Source organism: Bos grunniens, chromosome 9 (genome assembly GCF_055505025.1).
Source record: "Bos grunniens cultivar Pamir isolate PY7600 chromosome 9, Bosgru_T2T1.0, whole genome shotgun sequence".
NCBI lineage: Eukaryota > Metazoa > Chordata > Mammalia > Artiodactyla > Bovidae > Bos > Bos grunniens.
The window spans coordinates 70,598,194-70,619,208 of NC_141173.1; the positions used below are offsets into that span (position 1 = coordinate 70,598,194).

The following is a 21,015-nucleotide window of genomic DNA, read 5'->3' on the forward strand; positions in this document are numbered from 1 at the left end:
TTTCATATAAATACTGAGACAATTATCATTAGCCTTCAACCCACTATTAAGTTAAAAAAATGAACTGTCAAGCTACAAACAACTTACTCATGGTGAAGCTTTAGGGAGTGAGGTATTGGAATCTGTAGTTTGGAGTTGTCATTTTGGGCTTTTCTGTTGAGGTGAATCCAAATGCAGGTCATGGCAAAGGCATGAGTTGACTGGGGTTTGTTAATGTCAGGAACTGGGATAAACTAAAAAAGAACAATTTGCATATTATAAGAAAGAGTAGAGTGAACTAATTATATATATTATAGTAATCCATTTCCGCTATACTTCTTTTTAAAATATCCTGTATTAATTTAGCTCCAGTTGTCCTTTGTTCAATAATACAAATCAGATCTAACAGCTATCAAATATTGAAACTATTAAAAGACTGCTTTTACTTTCCAAGAAAACAGAGCATTTACAATCATTAAATTTTTATTCTTTAAAATTTAAACACATCATATGAAGAAATTAATCACATCATTATTTTACTGAGTGTGATAAACATGAATAGAGAATTTCTAAGAGTCACATGTATGCTTTTCAACAACATGTAAGAGATAAGCAATCTAAATGAGCAGCATCAGATGTACTGTATATTGATGGGTGAAATGACATAGATGTCTGGAATTTGCTTTAAAATGATCCAGCATTAGGAAAAACAAGATGAGGAGGAAAGATGAAATAAGAATATTTCTTGGTGATGGGTACATAAGAGTTTCTTTTTTTAATTTACTTTACATTTTTGGTGCATTTAAAAATTTCCGTAATAAAATGTTCCTAAAAAATGGCAATCATCAATACATACCATATTTCAAACACCTTATATAATAAGCACTGGTGTGACACTGGACAAGGAAATGGCAACACCCTCCAGTATTCTTGCCTGGAAAATTCCATGGATGAAGGAACCTCATAGGTTACAGTCCATGGGGTCACAAAGAATCAGATGTGACAGGGACTTTATTAGTGTGACATACTCAATTAGCAAACAACCAAAGGAAAAAAAAATTAACAGATACTGATGTTATTTGGTCCTTAAATGTGTATATATTAAAACAGTTTCACATTCTTAAAAAATTGTAAACCTTTTTAAAATATAGAGAAAGAGTTTGCTATACTAGATGTTCGACTGTGATCTGACTGTGATTAAAGATAAACTTCAGAAACAATCCAGTTAAATTTCTTCATTTTACATAGAAATGAACTAATGTCAAGAGAGACTGAATGTCCATCCCATGATTACAGGTATTACAAAAACTGGGAAAAGAACCATGTTTCCATTTTTCAAGTCCGGTGCTCTTTTCACAAAATTACACTAACATTCTTAAACATAAACTAGACATAATTCTAATTCAGTAGCCAAACTTACTTCTTTTTCTGGGTACAGAAGGTCGAAGAGCTTCATGACAGGAAGAAAATCAGCTAGTGCATTTTTCTGAATACTTCCAGAAATGAATTGCAAGAGAACCCACATAAGATGATCTCTGCCTTTAATCAGTCCTCGCCCTGCCAACTGTAAAAGATATTTAAATGCACATCTGCAGTCAAAGAAATAGATTTATAAAGTTTAAAGAAAAAAATAGAGAGAGAAATCTTGCTCTTAGAAAGTTAGCATCTAACTTTGGCATTTACTGATTACTTTGTCTCTACTCAAGGCACACCCAGCAAAGCTTTTAAAATTAATATTGCTTCTCCCTGATCTCCAAAACAACTATGCTTATCAAAAATGAAATGTTTTAGACATAATTAAGTCGAGTATGTGTGCACGAGAATCAAGTTTAATATGGGAATATTACTAAAAATACTGCATCAAAACACAAGGAGTCTGGGGTGGGAGGTGGGAGGGAGGTTCAAGAGGGAGGGAACATATGTACACCTATGGCTGCTTCATGCTGACATATGGCAGAAACCAACACAACATTGCAAAGCGATTATCCTCCAATCAAAAATAGATAAATTTAAAAAAAATACCAGAGTTTGTTATTATTATAACAAAAAGGTTAAATTTATTTATTTTTAACTCTTCAAGGACTGGTTATCAAAAATACTTTTCCTAGTTTCCTATAGATTGTAACAGAAACCAGTGGTGGTGATAGGGGTGGTAAGTAAGTGGTGGTCAAAAGGATTTTAACAAGTTTTATGAAAAATTTCCCCAAGATAATCCAGGCTATCAAGATGTTACAGATATAACAACACTTATTTTATTCCCACTCCCACTCAATGTGTATAAAGCCTTATGCCTAAAGCCAACCCTTCCCACACACTTACTCTTCTACTCGTGTTCTCTATTTTGGATTCACTGTCCTCCTTTTTCATTCACTGCCAAAGCAGAAACCAGTGAGTGATCCTGGATTCCTGTTACTCTGTCACCTATTGCCATCAAGTCCTATTAATATATTTCCCAGCCTACCTGGTTTCTGGCTCCTCCTCTTTTCTGCTTTAGGCCCTCAGCCTCTCTCACCCAGACCACTGCAACAGCTCCCTTACTAGTTTCTTGGCCTCTGATTTTGGCTTCATTCATCTCTACATCACTGTCTTCCCATATGTGATGCTTAGCAGTAATTTTTCCAGCTTGTATCTGATGATGTCTTTCCGTTCCTCATTTACTTCCCAAAGTAAATTTAAATCCTTAGAACAAACACAGGGGCATATAAAGGTCTCCATGTCTGGTCTTACTTTCCTGCTTTCCTCATCTCACCAACACTTTCCCTTCTATAGTTTTCTTTCATGTTTTCACACATTTCTACCTCTTTCTAAATGATCACTTTATTGCCATGGAAACACTTTCCTACCTTTTTCCCCTTGGCAAATTTCTACTTGTTTTTCAAGTAATAGTTTCAAGCCCCCTTTGAGAAAGCCATTCTTGGGTGTCTTTAACAGAGACTTTTCTCCTTCATTTCTATTGCAAGGAAACATGCTTCCATTATTATTATAACCCAATTGTTTATACCTACATCTTCTCACCAGCAAGGAGCTCTCTGAGGGCACTATATTAGGCCTTTTCATTTGGAATCTCCTGGTCCTGGCACTGTGAATATGTGCAATGAATACCTGAATCAGTTTTCACAGTGACAAGAAAGTGAAAAGTGAAGAAACCGTAAGAGCACTGAACAAAAGAGAAATCAGAGCTTGGAACTTGCGTTCACTAGATACACCCGTCTGAAATATACTAATCAACAGGTGAAGTGGCTCTGAAAAAGGGTGTGTACTTACCTTTTGATGAAGAGAAAGGACCATATGTGGGAAACTTGCAAACTGGAAAAGCACAAAGAAAATGAGCTGACTCGAGAGATGCTGCCAGAGGAGTTGGCTCGTTCCCCCATCATCAAACTTCTCCTCGGTCTCAGATCGCTCCATGGCATAAACCACCAGATCCACCAACTGGTCCTCCAGCACAGGGCAGCGCTGCTTGTGCTGTAGGGCAGAGATTAAATACAGTATTCCAAAAGCCTCCCAGTTAGTTTCAGAAGTTACCAGTTAATGGGTATTCATTGTAACAAAGAGGCCAAGAAGCATGGAATGAAGTTGAACTTAGAAAGTTAAGGCTAGGTTTAGTCCATTAAAGCTGCATCATGTTATATTATCACAGAGGATGAGTTTCATAAAAAATTAGTTTTCAGGTCTCACCTAAAACAGGCTTCCCATTAACTTTTACTACAGACATCATTGTTCCAGAATGACAGAGGGAACTACACAGTAGAAAATTCTGTTAATTATTTCTTGAACAAAGATCATTTTAAAGATATATGAAATGGTGATAACAGTATTAATTTTGCAATCCAATTCAAAATATGAAAATCCTGGATTTCCAGGAATCACATATTATGACAAGAGAGCGAACAAAGCAGTGTGTGATCTAAAAGTAGTCACCACTGGTTTACACTAGCTTTATATACAGATGTATATCTAAATATTCAATGTCTGTTTTTCAACATGTGGTACTTATTTGATACTGAAATGGAAACTTCCTCTATTAGAAAAAAAAAAAGACCTTAAAGTTAAAGCTATGTTCTTCCCTCTTAGAAGTCAAACATTATGCAGCTTTAATTTTAAATTAGACTATTTTAAAATCTAAAACAAGAAAAAGAATTGAGTTTAAACACTAAAATGAAAATGCAACTTCCCTTTCTAGAGGCAAAAAGGTTTATGCTTTGTAAAGTGATTCAAAAGCTTTTATCAAAAGAAATGTTAAGCCATATTTTAAGCCATTTTCATATTTTAATAAAATATGTTATATGACTTAATAGCCAGGCAGTTGGAAGCCTTACTAATGAATACAATACTAATATAGATGCGTTCCCTATAAACTTTAGATGTGATTATTAGTCTTTTGCCATGAAAAAGGGATATGATTTCTTTAAATTTAGGGGAAAAATGCAAAATGGGGACGAATTTGGAAAAAAACAAAACATAATGAATAGCATCCCCTCTTTTGCATGCTTTCTGCCAGCTCCAAACTTGTAAAGCTCCAATATAGCTGCACTTCCTTAAAGCATGCAAATAAAACAAACATCTATCCAAAACAGTAAGCATCAATGGTTGTTTCATAATTTTTCCAAAAACACAATGCCATGATCACAGTTCAACCACATTACAGTTTTACGAAGAGCAATATTAACACCACCAGTTGGGACTACAGTACTTTTCCTCCAAATGTAATTATCATTATGAAGCAGAGCAAAGTGCAACAGACAACACTACAAACTATTTCTTAAATCAGCATGCAAAACTACTGTGTACAGGGCTTGAAATTCACTAGTTCTGCCAACCACCAGCAACCTAAGAAACGTGTCCGACAACACAAATTTAGAGTGAGATCATTCCAAGTATACGAGAGTCAGAAAAATTTGTGAAAAGAAGTAAAGCCAGGATTTCCAGTAGGAATTTTTCATTAGTGATGGGAATTTGGTTCTAGTTTGGAAACTAACCAATTTGTCATCTATTCCTCCACCCACGACAGTCTTCCATCAATCTGCTTCAGGAAAAAAGAATAAACTAAACAAGGTTGCTTTTTAGCACCTGGGTCATTTTTTTTGAGTTTTCCATGTTAGTACTGGCTATTTGTTTAAAAAAACTGAATTTTAACCTACATATTTTTAGAAGTGTAGTGATTTATGGTCAAAGAGTTCATGATTCAGAGGAAAACCAAAAATACTAAGATTTTGGCAAAGTAAGAACTAGGAAATTTACAGTCAAAGCTGACAATCATTCAATATGTATTAAGACTCAAGACTACCCCCAAATTTTCTATTAATAGTTAAATCAGTCAGGTATATCTAGGGCACCAAATGCAGCTACTTAGTCTGAGGGTAGAAGAACATCTGTCAAAATCAACTCTGCGTTTCCCAGGTGTTTCTGGTTAAATCCAAGGATAGTTCTCAAACCATGCTTAGGGATAGCTTAAACTTACGTTCCTCTTTTACTTGCCAATTTTAATAATACCAAAAAAAGAGAGAGAGAGAGAAGTATGGATTATAAAATGAGCTGTGCTGCTAACTAGAGTACGTTTCGTTTTAGTTTTCAACTGCTAAAAGGTAAGTTCATTAAAATTAAGACTCCCTACCACACAAATTATTTTATAAAGTGGAACGTATCTGTAAATCAGTTTAATGACTTTAATTATCAATCACTAGACTGGTAGCCAATGGATGCTATGTCTATGACTATTCACAAGTTGCTGAAAGCTTTCATAAATTTAAGTCTTCAAGATGTAGGTATATAAGTTGAATTAGCTTACATCATACATATATGAATGTTTAGTTAAAGCCTCTTTTTAGCAGTAAGAATCTAAATTTAGCATTTTAATTTCTGCATAATGGTCAAACTGTATTGGAAACTTATTTTAGATTTTCAATCTGAAAATCAGCCACAAGGCATTAATGGAAACATGAATATTAATCCCCTCCATGCCCTTGATTTTTTTCCCACCACTATTTAAAATGGCAAATGATAATGCTTTCAGTCTTAGTAACCATATCCTATATTAAGTGGCCCCTGGTATTTCCATGTAATGGTTTTGGTACTGCTTATGTGGTACAATTTTAACATATTGTAATTAGGTGTGTGCATTCTAAGTTGCTTCAGTTGTGTCCGACTCTTTGAGACCCCATGGACTGTAGCCCACGAGGCTCCTCTGTCCATGGGATTCTCTAGTCAAGAATATTGTAGTGGGTTGCCATGCCCTCTTCCAGGGAATCTTCCCAACCCAAGGATCGAACCTGTGTTTCTTGTCTCCTGCGCTGGCAGGTGGGTTCTTTGGAAGCCCACACACTTAGGTAGGCATTGGTTAATTTAAAAACCATTATTTCAGAGATAGAAATTAATTTTAAAGCAGTATTTATTCAGGACAACTTGGGAAGAAAAATCTCTTTGTATTTCATTTATCATATTCTCTACCAACCAGAACTGGAGTCCCCTGTCAGTTAATACCACTTTCAATGGTGCCTTTTAAGGATAAACTGAATGATCAGTCTAGTACTTCACTATCTTAGCACTGCCAGAGTTCATACACCACCACATCTAAGAGCTTGAGGAATGAATCTGTTTTGTAATGCTCTTTTTCAGGAGAAGGAACACAAACTGTTGTGCAAACACACAAAACAGGATTTTTCCACTGTGAACACTCTACCCTACTGGTCACAGAACTGGGCTATTTATGACCTTCTGAATGCAACCGATTTTAGGATAAAGTACCATAGCCCAATTCCTACTGGAAAATACAATATGGACAGCTCTTAAAAGGTTTCAAAGCTTTAAGTAAATTATTGCATTGCTAGAGAAAGGATAAGAAAGTATAGTGCTGGATATAGTTCTGTAATGATAACAGATATGATAACTTGTTAATTTTTAGTCATATGCTTCTTATACAGTGTGCTCTCATTTTCCACCCTACTTTCTAGGTGGTAAAAATAATATGTCAATTCGGCATAAAGCTTACATTTACAAATCCACTCACTACAGTGTTTTCTACCAAAACAATTACTGATGAATTGTGAACTTTTGACAATGTTTACACTACAGTGGGATCAATACTAATAATGTTCTGTCAGCATTTCCATTATAAACTTTATTTTTTACGGATTTATGTCTTAGTCATAAACTTTTTTTAGGTTGAAACTTGTTATTAAAAGGATCAGATCAGAAATATCCTTCTCTAAATTTCATCAGTTTCTCGTTTAAGAAGAGCTGCCCTCCAAAAGCAAAAAGTTAAGGATGGCTAAGGATATCTGGGGGGCGGGATTCAAATGACCATGGGTATGTTTATTCACCAAACTGCAAAAAAAACCTGAGTCAAGTATGCCTTAAAGTTTATTGCAAAAATTAGGTTTAAGACAGCATGAAAGCATTCTTTCAAGGTTAACTGAATACTTACCTCTAACTCAAGTGAAAGCTCATCAGAGTTAATGACTTGGTGTTTAAGATGTTACACTGACAGGTTATGTGAGGTAACTGTCAGCTACTGTGCTGTGAAGCAGTTTCAGTTTCACATGAACAAAGGCTTGTCCAAACAAGAAGACTTGGTAAATTTTTCAGAAGAAAAAACTTAAAATAATAAAAGAGATACTGCTACTAGGGTGAGGTTTGGCATGCAAAGTTTCAACACTGAGCAAGTTTTATGGCCAAGCTATATGTCCTTAAAAATAGGGCTTTATAAATGGAAGCACTGGCACAACCTTCACTATAGTATTGCAAACAGCAACGCTATTTTATACAACTTGGACAAGAACGTCTTATTAAAATCAAAAAGCTGGTCTATTTTAATATGCTGGGCTCAAAAATTTTTAACAAAAATAATTAGAATCACTATTTTGCTTAAAATCTCAAAGGTGAAAAGTCCTGGAACAGACTTGGGAATGTATAAGAGTTCGTTTTATAAAGTCTGGCCATTTCGTGTTCCTCCTGCCACAGGTGGGCTTCCACTGAGAGGCGCTCACTCCAGGAGGGGGTCACTTCCGGCAAAGACTGACAAAGAAGGGTGTTTGTCAAGCAGGTGTGGGGTCACCTAAGAGTGTGACATTTCTTAGTCAATCTCCACGTTTCCAAAAAAACTTCCCCATGTGACGCTTACCACTCCAACTTGTAAAAGTAACGTATCTCTGTTAAACTGTTTTTTTCTCTTTTTTTGTTTTGTTTTTAATTTGTTTTTGTTTTTAGGCAAAGCAAGGCAGGTATTTTTATTGATGTTGTTGTTTGTTTATGTTTTAATTATCTGGAAAGATAAAGGCCACCACAAATCTTTCCATCTCTGAAAATTCCACCAGGCTAGCTTTAGCCCTAAAGTAGGAAAAACAGTAAAATGGAGTGGGAAGGAAAAACAACTCATCAAAAAATGACAGGCTTTATCAAATGCCAGGTGTTGTCTCTTGATTAAAAAAAAAAAAAAAGAATATTTAAAAACAAAAAACAAAAAACAAACAAACACCAAAAACCAAAACCAAAAACAATCCACCAAAAACAACTCTCATATCCCAAGAAGAAATTCATTTTAGTGGCCTTGGTCTCAGCATGGTCCTGCCAATTTCAAGCCCCGACCATACATGTATTCTCTAAATGGAATCAGTGGCTACAAAGCGGCCAGCGTATCGTTAGTCACAATACAACAGTAAGGTTGTGAACATACCTGAGCAATGTTCAAGGTCTAGAGCATTGGAGGATGGGCAGGACAAGACAGGACAGAACAAAAATAAAGGAAGAAAAAAAGAAAAGACAAAACAGTGACTATGAGGCCAGCCTCAAGGAACCCAGAGTCAGCACAAACCCGCCCACATGTCAAACCACCAAAAACATACACCAAAAAGAAAAAAAAAAACAAAAAACCAGCAATTGAGGCCATGCTGAAGATACCAAGGGTTATAAAAATAGACACCCAAACAAAAAAAAAAGTCAAAAATTATGGTTAAGTCATGTGTAGGTTTCTCTGGCACAAGGTATACTTGAAACTGGCCTTATAGAAAAAAAAGCAATGCAAAATAAACCAACTTTTAAAATATCTCCTTTTTAATTTAAACATTCTTAAAGCAATATATAAATGATAGAAACAATATATTACTTAATAAACAATATATTTAAAAAAATCATCAAATAGTTCTTAACTGTTTTGCTCAGTTAGCTATAGCAAAGAAAAGAGAAAAGAATAGTGCAGATTCTATGCAGAATTTACTAGGTTTCCAGCACAGTACAGTACCTGCTTATTTAAACCTAGCATATTGCAGACCATATCCCTGGAATAAGGCTGCTCCAAAACATATCTCAACAAAGCAGTCTGTGGTTCAAACAGATCCTTTAAAGAAAATAAAGAAAATCATTGCTTCAAGATCAGAGTTAATGTTCATTCAAAAAATTTGAAATTGGGATAAAAAAATCCTCTAAAGGCTCTTGTTACCTTCACACAGTAGGCAGTATCTAGTGGGAAAAAATCAAAGGATTTTAGTGTTTACATTAATCTGCTCCCACCCTTCATTTGATAAATGATGTAACTGAGTTGAAGGGACTTGCTCATGGTCATAGAGAAAACTTTAGGAATGGCTTCGGCCACAGTCATGTGAAAGTCTTAAGCATCACTGTAAGGAATGGATTTTCTGCCCAGAAATCTATCAAAGAGGAAAGGAGGCAGTTTCTAACCATTCTTCTGTAAGTATAAACGTAAACATCATTTCCAGATTCGGGAGGACAAATGACTTGACAGCACAGGGATTTATAGTGTAGATTCCAACTCAGATTATCTGAGTTCAAATCCTGACGATACTGTTTGTAAAGTTAACACCCCACGCTGTGTCTCAGTTTCATCACCCGGATACTGGAAATAGTAAGATGATAGTTTAAGAATAAAAGTTGTTATGAAGTGAAGTTCTTAAAACTGGGCCTGGCATATAGGAAGTACACAATAAGTTTATCTGTTTTTATGACTGCTATGATTGTACATTCCACTTAGTTTATCACTTTTTCATCTTTCAAAGTATTGCTGACTAGCATCCCAAGAGCTGTGAACTGTCACCTTAGCTGTACTATTTTACCCTCCTTCACTTTGGGGTAAGTCTCCCAATCACTCTCTACGTCATTTTTGACATGAAACATTTACAGAACACTATCTGGCCCTCCCTATAACCTGCTCTGTCATCCCTCCAAACCCCAAGATAGTAAGATAAATCTGCCAATGTGTTTCATCAAAGCTTTATGTCTATATCTCATATTTCATATTATGGATATATGTGGATTTTTCTCCTTGAGAAATTTCTACTCTACTTTTGTCCTTCCCCACCTCTCCCCTTTTGAAAAAAATGCAACAAATAAGGAGGCTCACTCTTCAAGTTTTAGGGACACTGCAAATTCATGTTTAGTCCTTGCTTTGTAAAGGAAATGTGAAAACAAGGAATCAATTTAAAAATTCAATTATCTAACACGAAGTACTTTGCCAGGAAGTGGACCACTGGAACATAAACACCATAATATCACAAACCACAGGCTAAACTTGGATCCTGAAATCATATGACATAAACCATAGTTTATGGTTATAAACTATCTTTCATTGAATATTTACTTTTTCAGTCTATGAAGAGACAATTTAGCATTACATAATATATAATCTTGGATGAAGACTCTGATGGATCAAAAGCTCCATCATATTGAGCAACATACCTTATCATATGGCAAAAGGCCTTTCAAAGGAAAACGGAGAGTTGCAGGGTCCAATTTCCATGAATTACAAATGGCACCCGAATTATTTACAACTGGTAGAAGGCTGCAACGGCCTGTAGGTATTACAAAAAACGCTTCTAAATAAATGTGAACATAGCAATGCCTAGTCCTTCATTCACTCTACAAATTTAATGAATGTCATGCTGAACCAGGCACTGGTTAATGTTAATGAATATCATGCTGAATATCATGCTGAACCAGGCACTGGTTAAAAATATGTTTTGATTAGCTAGAAGTCTGGGGATTTTCTTTGAATATTTTTAGCCCAGCTGGTTAAAGACCAAATTGTGCAAAACTTCCAAACTCACAAATGTTGCATTTGTCCAGGGACAGAGTTCAGCAAGCTACAATCCGTGAACCAAATCCACCTGCTCTCATCAAGTTTTACTGGAATGCTACTCCTTTGCACGCTAATGGCAGAGTCGAGTAGCTGTAAGAATGCATAGCCCACAATGCCAAAATATCTGTTGTATCACCATTTATAGAAAAAGCTTACAGACCTTTAATCTCAGGTCAAACTAAGTAACTTTAAACATGATGTTCCTAGAGGCCTTAGATGTAGTATATGACCATTAATCAGTTCATGTATCCAATGCCTGATAAATGTTGTCACTGGGATGTCCTACAGGCACCTTAAGTTCAATATAACATAAACTAAATTCATCCTCTCTTCTCAAACCTGCACCACTTTCCATAATTCATCAAATGATGTCAATATCCTCTCAGTTATGAAAGCTAAAAGCCTAAGAATTATTGGTCTAGTGTCCTTTTCATTTCCTTTTTGTATTTCCAGTGCCCAGAATAGTAACTGACTCACAGAAAGTGCTAAAACTTGGTCATTGATTAAATAAGGGTCTATAATCCCAGGCTGTTCTAAGGTTACCATGATTTCTAGAAGTAATTCAGGAATATACATATGAGAACTGTAAAAACTGTAAATCATGTGCTTATTTTTAAAAGGAAATTCAGAGACTCTAATAAACATGAAACAAGTGGAAAACAAAAGAAATTATATACAGGGCAAAGGTATGAACTGGAAGGGGCTGGGAGTCAAACAGTGTGGTGTGCTAGAGCCAGAGAGACAGATCTGCTGAGACTTCCAGGTGCCTGGGGAGTAGAGTTATACTCTGCTGCTGCTGCTGCTAAGTCGCTTCAGTCGTGTCCGACTCTGTGTGACCCCAGAGACCGCAGCCCACCAGGCTCCCCCGTCCCTGGGATTCTCCAGGCAAGAACACTGGAGTGGGTTGCCATTTCCTTCTCCAATGCATGAAAGTGAAAAGTGATATACTCAGAGAAGGCAATGGCACCCCACTCCAGTACTCTTGCCTGGAAAATCCCATGGATGGAGGAGCCTGGTAGGCAGCAGTCCATGGGGTCGCTAAGAGTCAGACACGACTGAGCGACTTCACTTTCACTTTTCACTTTCAAGCATTGGAGAAGGAAATGGCAATCCACTCCAGTGTTCTTGCCTGGAGAATCCCAGGGACGGGGGAACCTGGTGGGCTGCTGTCTATGGGGTTGCACAGAGTCGGACACGACTGAAGTGACTTAGCATAGCGTAGCGTAGAGTTATACTAAAATGGCAAGTCACCAAGACACGTATAAGATTTCATCCATCAACTTGGTTCAGTAGTCAGCTCACTAAAAATCAGGTACTATTTAGAATATTTTAAATTATAATCTTACCACAAATGGAGTTTATCCTTGCTGTTGGCCTGAAGGTATCCACAAAGTCTGATACCAGGTTTCCAAGTAACTAAAACAAAATAAAATGAAAACAAGTAAGTAGAAAAATAACATCAAGATGCTCTGAATATAAGAATCATTTACATAAAACGAGATAACATGTAAAGATTTAGTACCGTTCCGGGCACGTAAAACTACTGAAAGGTTAGTTCTCTTTCATGTCCTCCTAAACAATTACTTGCCAGTTCATTTATCCCTGAATTAAGCCAGGTCATAGCACCATGTCCTTAGCTATTTGATGAAGCTGTGTATATTTTATGAAATGATATATATATAAACTATCTCAACAGGATAGCAGAAAAATTAAAGAAATGCATCATAAAAAAAAATCACATATTATCTAAGGATAAAGTGACCATTAAAAAATAAGCACACAAAAAGTCAGATTAATATAATAATTTTTAATAAAAATTTCTATTAAAAATTTTTTAAAAAACATCAAATTTACCCAATGTGGAAGTTTTCCCTCAGGATATAGTTTCCTGATCTCTGTGACTGCAAAATATGCTGGTAGTAAACAAGCATTTCTTTCCAAGATATATGCTATAACCTAGGAAACACAAAAGGGCTATGTTATTATTTTGAATAGTCCCACAGATGTGCCCTTTAAATCCAACAACAATGATATTTAAAAAGTAGAGATATTATTTCATGGATTCAGTTGGCTTAAATATAGCATAAGAATTCATTTAAATGTGAATATCTAAAAATGAAGATTAATACAATGATTGCTGATAGTAAATAACAGACTAGATTCCTGATAGCAAGTAACACTGAACATGCATTAAATATTGGTAGACTTCCCTGTTGGGTCAGGTGGTAAAGAATACGCCTGAAATGCAGGAGACCAAAGTTCGATCCCTGGGTCGGGAAGATGCCCTAGAGAAGGGAATGGCAACCCACTCCAGTATTCTTGCCTGGAGAATTCTATGGACAGGGCAGCCTGGCAAGCTACAGTCCATAGTATCACAAAGAGTCGGAAACGACTGAGTTACTAAAACCAACCGGAAGGCACAGACTAAAATAACAATTCTTGCAACATTAGGTACAAAGCACAAAGATCTTTAAAGTGGCCCATAGGACAACATCTTATAATGGTTGAAGATACAATAATATCAATATTGTTGTTTTCATAATTAAAAACTATGAATTAAAACGTAAAATTTCCTTTGGAAATACAGTGGAAGTGAAACTGTACCTTTAAAATATGAATTTTGTAGAAGAAATGGAACATTTTACAAACTACTGTAAATTTTAAAAGCATAGAACTATAAAACTAGACATCTTTAGGAGATGATCAATGAATTGCAGACAAGTTTAAATTACCTCTCTTGCTGCCAAAAGCTGCTGTACAACAGCTGAGCTCACTGTATTGGGAATTGTCAAGATTTTCTCCAAAATCACTTTTAAGAGATCTCGAACACCCTGATAGAACAAAAAGTCATAGATTAAATTTTTTAAAAGTCCCAGGTGCCGGTTAAAATGCCTAAAGCTTTCAAGATTATATACTTGGAAAAATATGTAACCCTCAAAGTCACACTTTTAATTTTTCTGAAACAAAGCTAACATTCAAACCCCTAACATTAACCCAAGAGAAGCATCGTATTCCAAAGCAGAATTCTGAAGACTGGCTTGCCATATGAATGAACAAAGGAAGTCACTTATAGATAAAAATTAAACTTTTCACATTCCGTTCAGCTTTTCTCACCTTCATAACATTAGAAAAGTTTCTATTATTACGAGGGACCAAAAAGTTTAATTTGAGCTTAACAGACAAAAATATATTTGGAAGAACTTGAAAATACTCTGAAAAACATGGACAATAAATATTCAACTTTTTGGCAGACAACCTTTTCTGCACCTTCCTTTTGGTATATATTCTAACTTCATTCCCTCTTTCTCATCATCCATCACATACTTTAACCCCTCAAACTTAGCCAATAAGGCTATTCTGCTAACTGGTTATCTATTCAGATCTATTACCAGTTGCATTATTTCAGAGAAGAATCTAATACACAGAGAAGACATTTCATTCGTAGTATAAACTATGTGATCAGTCTTGTAAAAGATAGAACATATATACGAAAGAAACAATTACGAAGCACCATACAAATAAGGAAGTAAAAACTATACATTAACCTGCTAAGGAAAGTGAAGTACAAGTAAATAGAAAATAATCAGAAAAGGCTTCTTAGAACTAATTTTGTATGAAATCATGACTCTGACCAATAATTATCAGTTAAATCATTTGAGATCAGTGGAAATACAGATATAATGCACAGGGTCAGGTATCTGCAAGTCTTTCAAGAGACAATAACTAAAGTGGCTTGAATGAAGCAGAAGCTTCTGCAGCTGTGGAACTCCTGAGCTGTGTTATGAGACACAATTAGAGAGTGTATGCTGTTGGTTTTGGTGAAGAGCAGAGTGCTGAAGACACCAGTTAAGGAATGACAGTGTCCAAGGTGGCCAAGGTGAAGCAGGATTTGCTCCCTTTGTCAGCTGATGCCTGCATCCCTTCTCAATTCCACACCTCCCTGCTCTATGCCCTTCCATTGGAAAGGGGCCCCGACATCATAAGATCTGTGGCATGAGAGAACCGAGTCTGCTTGGTGACTCCCTACTTGTCATAGAAGTTTATCAGCCACCTGCACTTTTAAGAATGTTGGGAGAGCAGCAGAGAGCTGTGGGAAACACTGGGCGATTTTAAACTCCTTCAGGAAATACAACAAAAAAGAGACAGATTTTATAAATGCTTCCACTTCATTTCTTTTATGTGAAACTAATATACACTGAAAAATTAATCATATCTGACAGCAATTACTTTTTATAATCGGAAAAAAAAATACCTTGTAATCCACCCCTCCAATTATTTTCCGAACCAGTTTAAATGTTAAGGCCCAAAGCTGTGTTCTTTCCCATTCAAGTGTGTCAGAGTTTATCAGGGATTCACAAACCATCCTAGAAAAAAGGAATACCCATTCCAGTTACAAGACAGGATTTTTGTAAGTTCTCTAATAGCCAAGATCCACAAACTCTGGATATTATATTTGTCACAGTAAGTGTTAATAATTGTCATAAAGGTACATTACTCAAGCACACTTTCAAAAAATTACATAAAGCATTTTATATTTTTTACTTATATGAAAGACTAAACCCAAAGTAGAACTAAACCCAAAGGAGACTCCTTACCATCTTGAGCCACCATCGAAGTCCTAAAATAGAACTGCTCCTGCTGCTAAGTCGCTTCAGCCCTGTCCAACTCTGTGCAACCCCACAGACAGAAGCACACCAGGCTCCCCCATCCCTGGGATTCTCCAGGCAGGAACACTGGAGTGGCTTGCCATTTCCTTCTCCAATGCATGAAAGTGAAAAGGAAGTCGCTCAGTCGTGTCCGACTCTTAGCGACCCCATGGACTGCAGCCTACCAGGCTCCTCTGTCCATGGGATTTTCCAGGCAAGAGTACTGGAATGGGGTGCCATTGCCTTCTCCAAAGTAGAACTAAGTAATATTAATTCTGTTATATTTTTGCTAGAAAGAAATGTACCAAAAGCTATTGGTTAAATGTGTATCATTAACCAATTAGTGGCAAACTGTGTTTTTCCAAGACGGCTGCAATAAGACTTTTGACCCCACATACTCTTCTAAAATGTGATATTGATGCTGCTCCCAGGAAGAGTATCAGTGTCAAAAGGGTAGAAAAAAAATCTATCCCTCGGTTTGGGCAGGTCCAAGACTGGCAAATGGAAAGGCTTTCAAGGCAAAGTGATACAGCTTCTGCCTAGCCCTCTTATGAAGGCTTGCTCCTGGACTCCACTACACTGTGAGAAAGTCAAGGTCACACAGAGAAGGCATATGTACGTTCTGGCCAATAGTGCCAGCTGATGTCTCAGGTGACAGTTAGGCATATGAATGGGAAAATCTTTGTCATGACTCCAGTCATAGCCACCATCCGACTGCAAACACAAAACCTGAGAAAATCCTTCCTACTCCTTGTCCAAGCAAGCACTGTAATCGTGAATGTTAATAATAAAAGGATTATTACTGTTTTAAGCCATGAAGTACTGAGGCAATTCATCATCCAGCAAAAGTTAACTGGAACTGACCCAGGAATTTCACTCCTGGGTATATAACTAAAAAATACAAAAACACTAATCTGAAAAGATACACACATCCCAATGGTCATAGCAGCATTATTTATAATCGCCAAGATAAGAAAGCAACCTAAGTGTCCCTCAACAGATGAATGGGTAAAGATGTCCCTCTCTCTCTCACACACACACACACACACACACACACACAGTGTACTACTCATCCACAAAAAAAGAATGAAATTTTGCCATTTGCAATAACATAGACAGACTGGAAGAGTATAATGCTAAGTGAAATAAGTCAGACAGAGAAAGACAAATACTATATGACATCACTTATATGTGGAATCTAAAAAATTCAACAAACAAATCAGTGACTATAACAAATACAACAAACACTACCTGAAAAAGCTTGTCAAAGTGAGTGATTTTAATCCCTGGGCTAAAAGGCAAAGCCTGCCTGGTTTTGAGCACCTGAAGTATACAATTTTAAGAATATTGCATCCTCAAAATGAAAACTGAGATACTATGAAGCACTTTTTGTTGACTGTAACTGCCTTCTTTATTCTCTTTTCCTTTTACAACAACCACCTCAACCAATTTCTAAACATTAATTAAAAAAAAGAAAATTTTTTAGATTGCTCATATTCATCATTAACCATACCTGGGTGGAAGGAGACCAGTCTCGACTGCCATTGCTAAGCAGTCATAAAGAAAAGAAATTCTTTTAGGACTATGCTGGCCATGAATGAATTTAACAATCCACTGGATGCACTGTTCATGAGATTCCTGGAAAATTAGAAAATGATCACATTTTAGGTCTAAACTTATATTTTATAAGTAACAAAAAGCTAATAGCATCTGGGAGTATACATGAAGACTATGAGTGAGATACTTCATTATAAATTAATGGATGAAAACAATTTAAGAAGAACTGAAAAAATTCAGATGTAGTAGCCAAGTTATATTAAGCTTAAAATCACACAATTATATAGATTAAAACTTCCACCATTTTTACTATATGGGACCTCCAAAAAGAGTACGATTTTATTAACATATTCATGATCAACAAAAAAGTCTAGCAAAGACTGTGCAAGGCACTCTAAGCAGTGCCCTTAATGGCAGATATAAATATCCCCGTCACTGGAGGAAAAATCCACTATGAATTAGTACATCAGCCTCATGAGACTTTAGTGAATCTGATCCCTAAGAGCCAAATCAGTTATGAACTAATGACATATCCAGTTTCTAGACCTGCAAAACTTTAAATCTGATACCAAAATGTGGTGCCCAAATCAAAGATTACCTTCCAGAATATTCTAAAGATGTCCTGCTCTGTGCTACCACTGTCCCTCATACACATTTCTATTGCTGAATAAATAGTGCTGGTTTAGAAATACTTATTTTCTTCCTGGATCCTCCGTCAGAAAACAAAATTCTTGAAGACGGGTTTTATCTTAAATCATACAGTGTTTAATCAATTATTAAAACATTAAAATGTTAGAAAGATGTAAGATGTTCAATATCACTCACAGAAATGCAAAATAAAACTACACTTAGATAAAATTTCTCATGTTTTAGACTGGTAAAGATCAAAAAGCTCAATAACATGCTACTGTGAGGCTTGAGGGAATAGCAATATATATCCCACTGATATATTGCTAGTGGGAGGATAAATTGGTAAAACCCTTATGGAAGCTATTAGATTATTTTTATAAAAACTACACATAGAAATATCCTCTGACCCAGCAATAATATATTCTGTGTCCCCTGCCTAAAACTATTCATTATAGTATTATTTAAAGAGAAAAAGGTAAGAAGCAACCTATCACATGGTGCTGCTGCTAAGTCGCTTCAGTCGTGTCCGACTCTGCATGACCCCATAGACAGCCTCCTACCAGGCTCCTCTGTCCCTGGGATTCAGGGGGACTGGTTAAACAAAGGATGGTGCAGCCATATATTAGGATATAATGCTGCTCTAACTCCAGGAGTTGGTGATGGACAGGGAGGCCTGCAATTCATGGGGTCGCAAAGAGTCGGACACGACTCAGCGACTGAACTGAACTGAACTGAAGAAAGAAAGAGGACAGAAGTAACTTTAAATGGATTGATATAAAATTATATCAATTTGAGAACTTAAGAGGGAAAAAGCAAGGTGCTAATGAATAATGTATATGGCATACAGACATTCTATAACAATGATTCTATGCATTAAACACTCCAGAAGGAAACATAAACTGGAAACACTGATTGCAGACAGAAAAAGAAACAAATGACTAAGCTAAGAGAAGCAGAAGGCAGATAATCTTACTCATTGGGTAGAACTTTTGGCACCTCTTCGCATTTTGTATCATATGAATATATTAGAAAATAATCAAAAGTAAAAGAAATGTAAAAGAACGAATGTACTGCAACTATGCAATTCATTTCTGAGTAGTGAGTCTTAGTCACTAGTGCCTCAACTGTAAACAGTTCTCATTTTCCTACTTATAAGGCATCATAAGAAGGTAATAATATACTACTGGATCATGAATTCTTTAAGGTTCAAACATTTTATCTTTTACAAGGCTGCAGTTTCTGGTGAATGCTCTTTGTTATCAAGTTTTACTGTACTTGCCTCAATTTTGTTAAAGTATCTTTGGATCCTTACTGTGGCATCTTTGTATCTTTACTATAGTATCTTTATTATAATATCTTTGTATCAATGCTGGACCAGTTCCTTTGCTGATTAAATGAATGAAGTTTTTATCCATTACAACTCCTAACACAGTTGTTCTGAAGTGCACTAAATAAATCAGAATAGGATGAAAATGGTTTTATGTAATCTAACTTGGGAGAGATTTATAAAAACAACTGACACTGTGCTATGGTCAACTTGATTTTTCAATATAGATTCTCTACTGGAAGAATACAAGTTGAAACGAACGGAAGCCAGAATAGACAAATAAAAGATGATGACAATTTTATTTCCCCTTTTCCAGAAAAATCTTAACAGCAACATCAAAGTAAGTGTAAAAAAATAAAGGGCCAAAAATCATCAGCTGACTGTATTAAACATGCAGTGCTCACCTGAGAAAGACCAGCCCAAAATTGTCTGAAGGCCCCTAAACAGCTAATAAGTTTTGTTTTTTCATCTTCAGGGGTGTCCATAAACATGCTAAAAAACAAAAATCGAATTATTTGCCACTAGTATTAAAAATGTAATTCAACATAAGCAGAATAGTAGATCTTATAAACCTCCAAGACAGATCTAAAGAAAATCTTACAAAGATACCATCAGGTAAAAACTCAAAGATCTGCCATGTATACACTCACCCAGGGAAAGCCTCTTCTATAATCTCCGTTTTCTGTTAAAAAAAAAAAAAAAAAAAGTAAACAACATGATTTTTCTTTTTTTTTTAATTTTAAGGGAGAGAGAGGGGCCTCCCCGAGCAAAATAATACAGTGCAACATAGGGCAAATCACCTTATCAGCAACGAGGAGAAACAAACAATACCCACCTGCTTGGTCTGTAACAAAGGGTGTTGTGGATTTCAAATGAGACTGAATTTGACAGCAGTTTGAGAATCGCTCAACCCTTGCACACATACTCGATGTCACAACAAGGAAGAGGTGGGGAGAGGTTGCGTGGGCCAGATTTCTTGAGCCGCTACTCCCCAGCCACCCCCTCACACAGTCATCGCCCAGGATCCCTGGCAGTTCCACTCACCACCACCTCCTCAAAAATGCTCTGTAGTTGCGTCTCCATCTGGACCATCACCCTCGCCTTCCTTGGACGCCAGGAGCGCGGCACGGGTCAGGCCCGAGCTCCGTCAATGGACGGGCAGAGGGCCCGAGACGCTGCAGGTAACTTCCACTCGCCGGGGTCAACTTTTTCCTTGGGCGCCAAACCGGCACTGTCCCCTCCCGGGCCCAGCAATCAGCCGGAACCCGCACGGAAGCCTGGAGCGCTGGGTGTGCGCTGACTATGGCGCCCACAGAAACAAGAGACCCAGCCAGATAGTTCCGCCTGTGAGAAGCACGATCCACGAGCCAGATGCGAGCGCCCCCAAGTGAAACCTCCAGCCTAAGGCAGCGCCGCCTGAGAAATCTGTATGCATGTCAAGAAGCAACAGAACCGGACATAGAACAACGGACTGGTTCCAAATTGGGAAAAGGAAAGCGAAAGCGAAGTCGTGTCCGACTCTTTGCGACTCCGTGGACTGTAACCCACCGGGCTCCTCAATCCACGAATTTTCCAAGCAAGAATATTGGAGTAGGTTGCCATTAACTTCTCGAGGGATCTTCCTGACCCAGGGATTGAACCGGGGTCTCCCTCATTGCAGGCAGACGCTTTACCGTCTGAACCACCAGGGAAGCCCATAAAATTAGGACAAAGGAGTATATCAAGCCTGTATATTGTCACTCTGCTTATTTAACTTATATGCAGAGTACATCATGAGAAATGCCAGGCTA

At 36.9% G+C, this 21,015-nt stretch overlaps 1 protein-coding gene across 2 annotated transcripts in view; it reads right to left on the reverse strand.

Moving 5' to 3' along the window:
- The window catches only part of MED23 (mediator complex subunit 23), a 43,925-nt gene extending 23,174 nt beyond the window's left edge, over positions 1 to 20,751 (reverse strand). The window contains exons 1-14 of one of the 2 annotated variants that reach the window (XM_086316469.1): positions 20,270 to 20,751; positions 19,876 to 19,907; positions 19,630 to 19,717; positions 17,225 to 17,349; positions 15,318 to 15,429; positions 13,798 to 13,896; positions 12,920 to 13,021; positions 12,412 to 12,481; positions 10,666 to 10,778; positions 9,215 to 9,310; positions 8,651 to 8,668; positions 3,244 to 3,444; positions 1,400 to 1,543; positions 88 to 233 (exon numbers count right to left, since the gene is read on the reverse strand). In XM_086316469.1, coding sequence (XP_086172595.1) covers positions 88 to 233; positions 1,400 to 1,543; positions 3,244 to 3,444; positions 8,651 to 8,668; positions 9,215 to 9,310; positions 10,666 to 10,778; positions 12,412 to 12,481; positions 12,920 to 13,021; positions 13,798 to 13,896; positions 15,318 to 15,429; positions 17,225 to 17,349; positions 19,630 to 19,717; positions 19,876 to 19,907; positions 20,270 to 20,317 — 1,394 coding nt within the window. In that variant the 5' untranslated portion in view covers positions 20,318 to 20,751. The remainder of the gene's footprint in view (positions 1 to 87; positions 234 to 1,399; positions 1,544 to 3,243; positions 3,445 to 8,650; positions 8,669 to 9,214; positions 9,311 to 10,665; positions 10,779 to 12,411; positions 12,482 to 12,919; positions 13,022 to 13,797; positions 13,897 to 15,317; positions 15,430 to 17,224; positions 17,350 to 19,629; positions 19,718 to 19,875; positions 19,908 to 20,269) is intronic. The other variant, XM_086316470.1, reaches the window with a different exon arrangement.
- Positions 20,752 to 21,015: the final 264 nt, after the last annotated feature.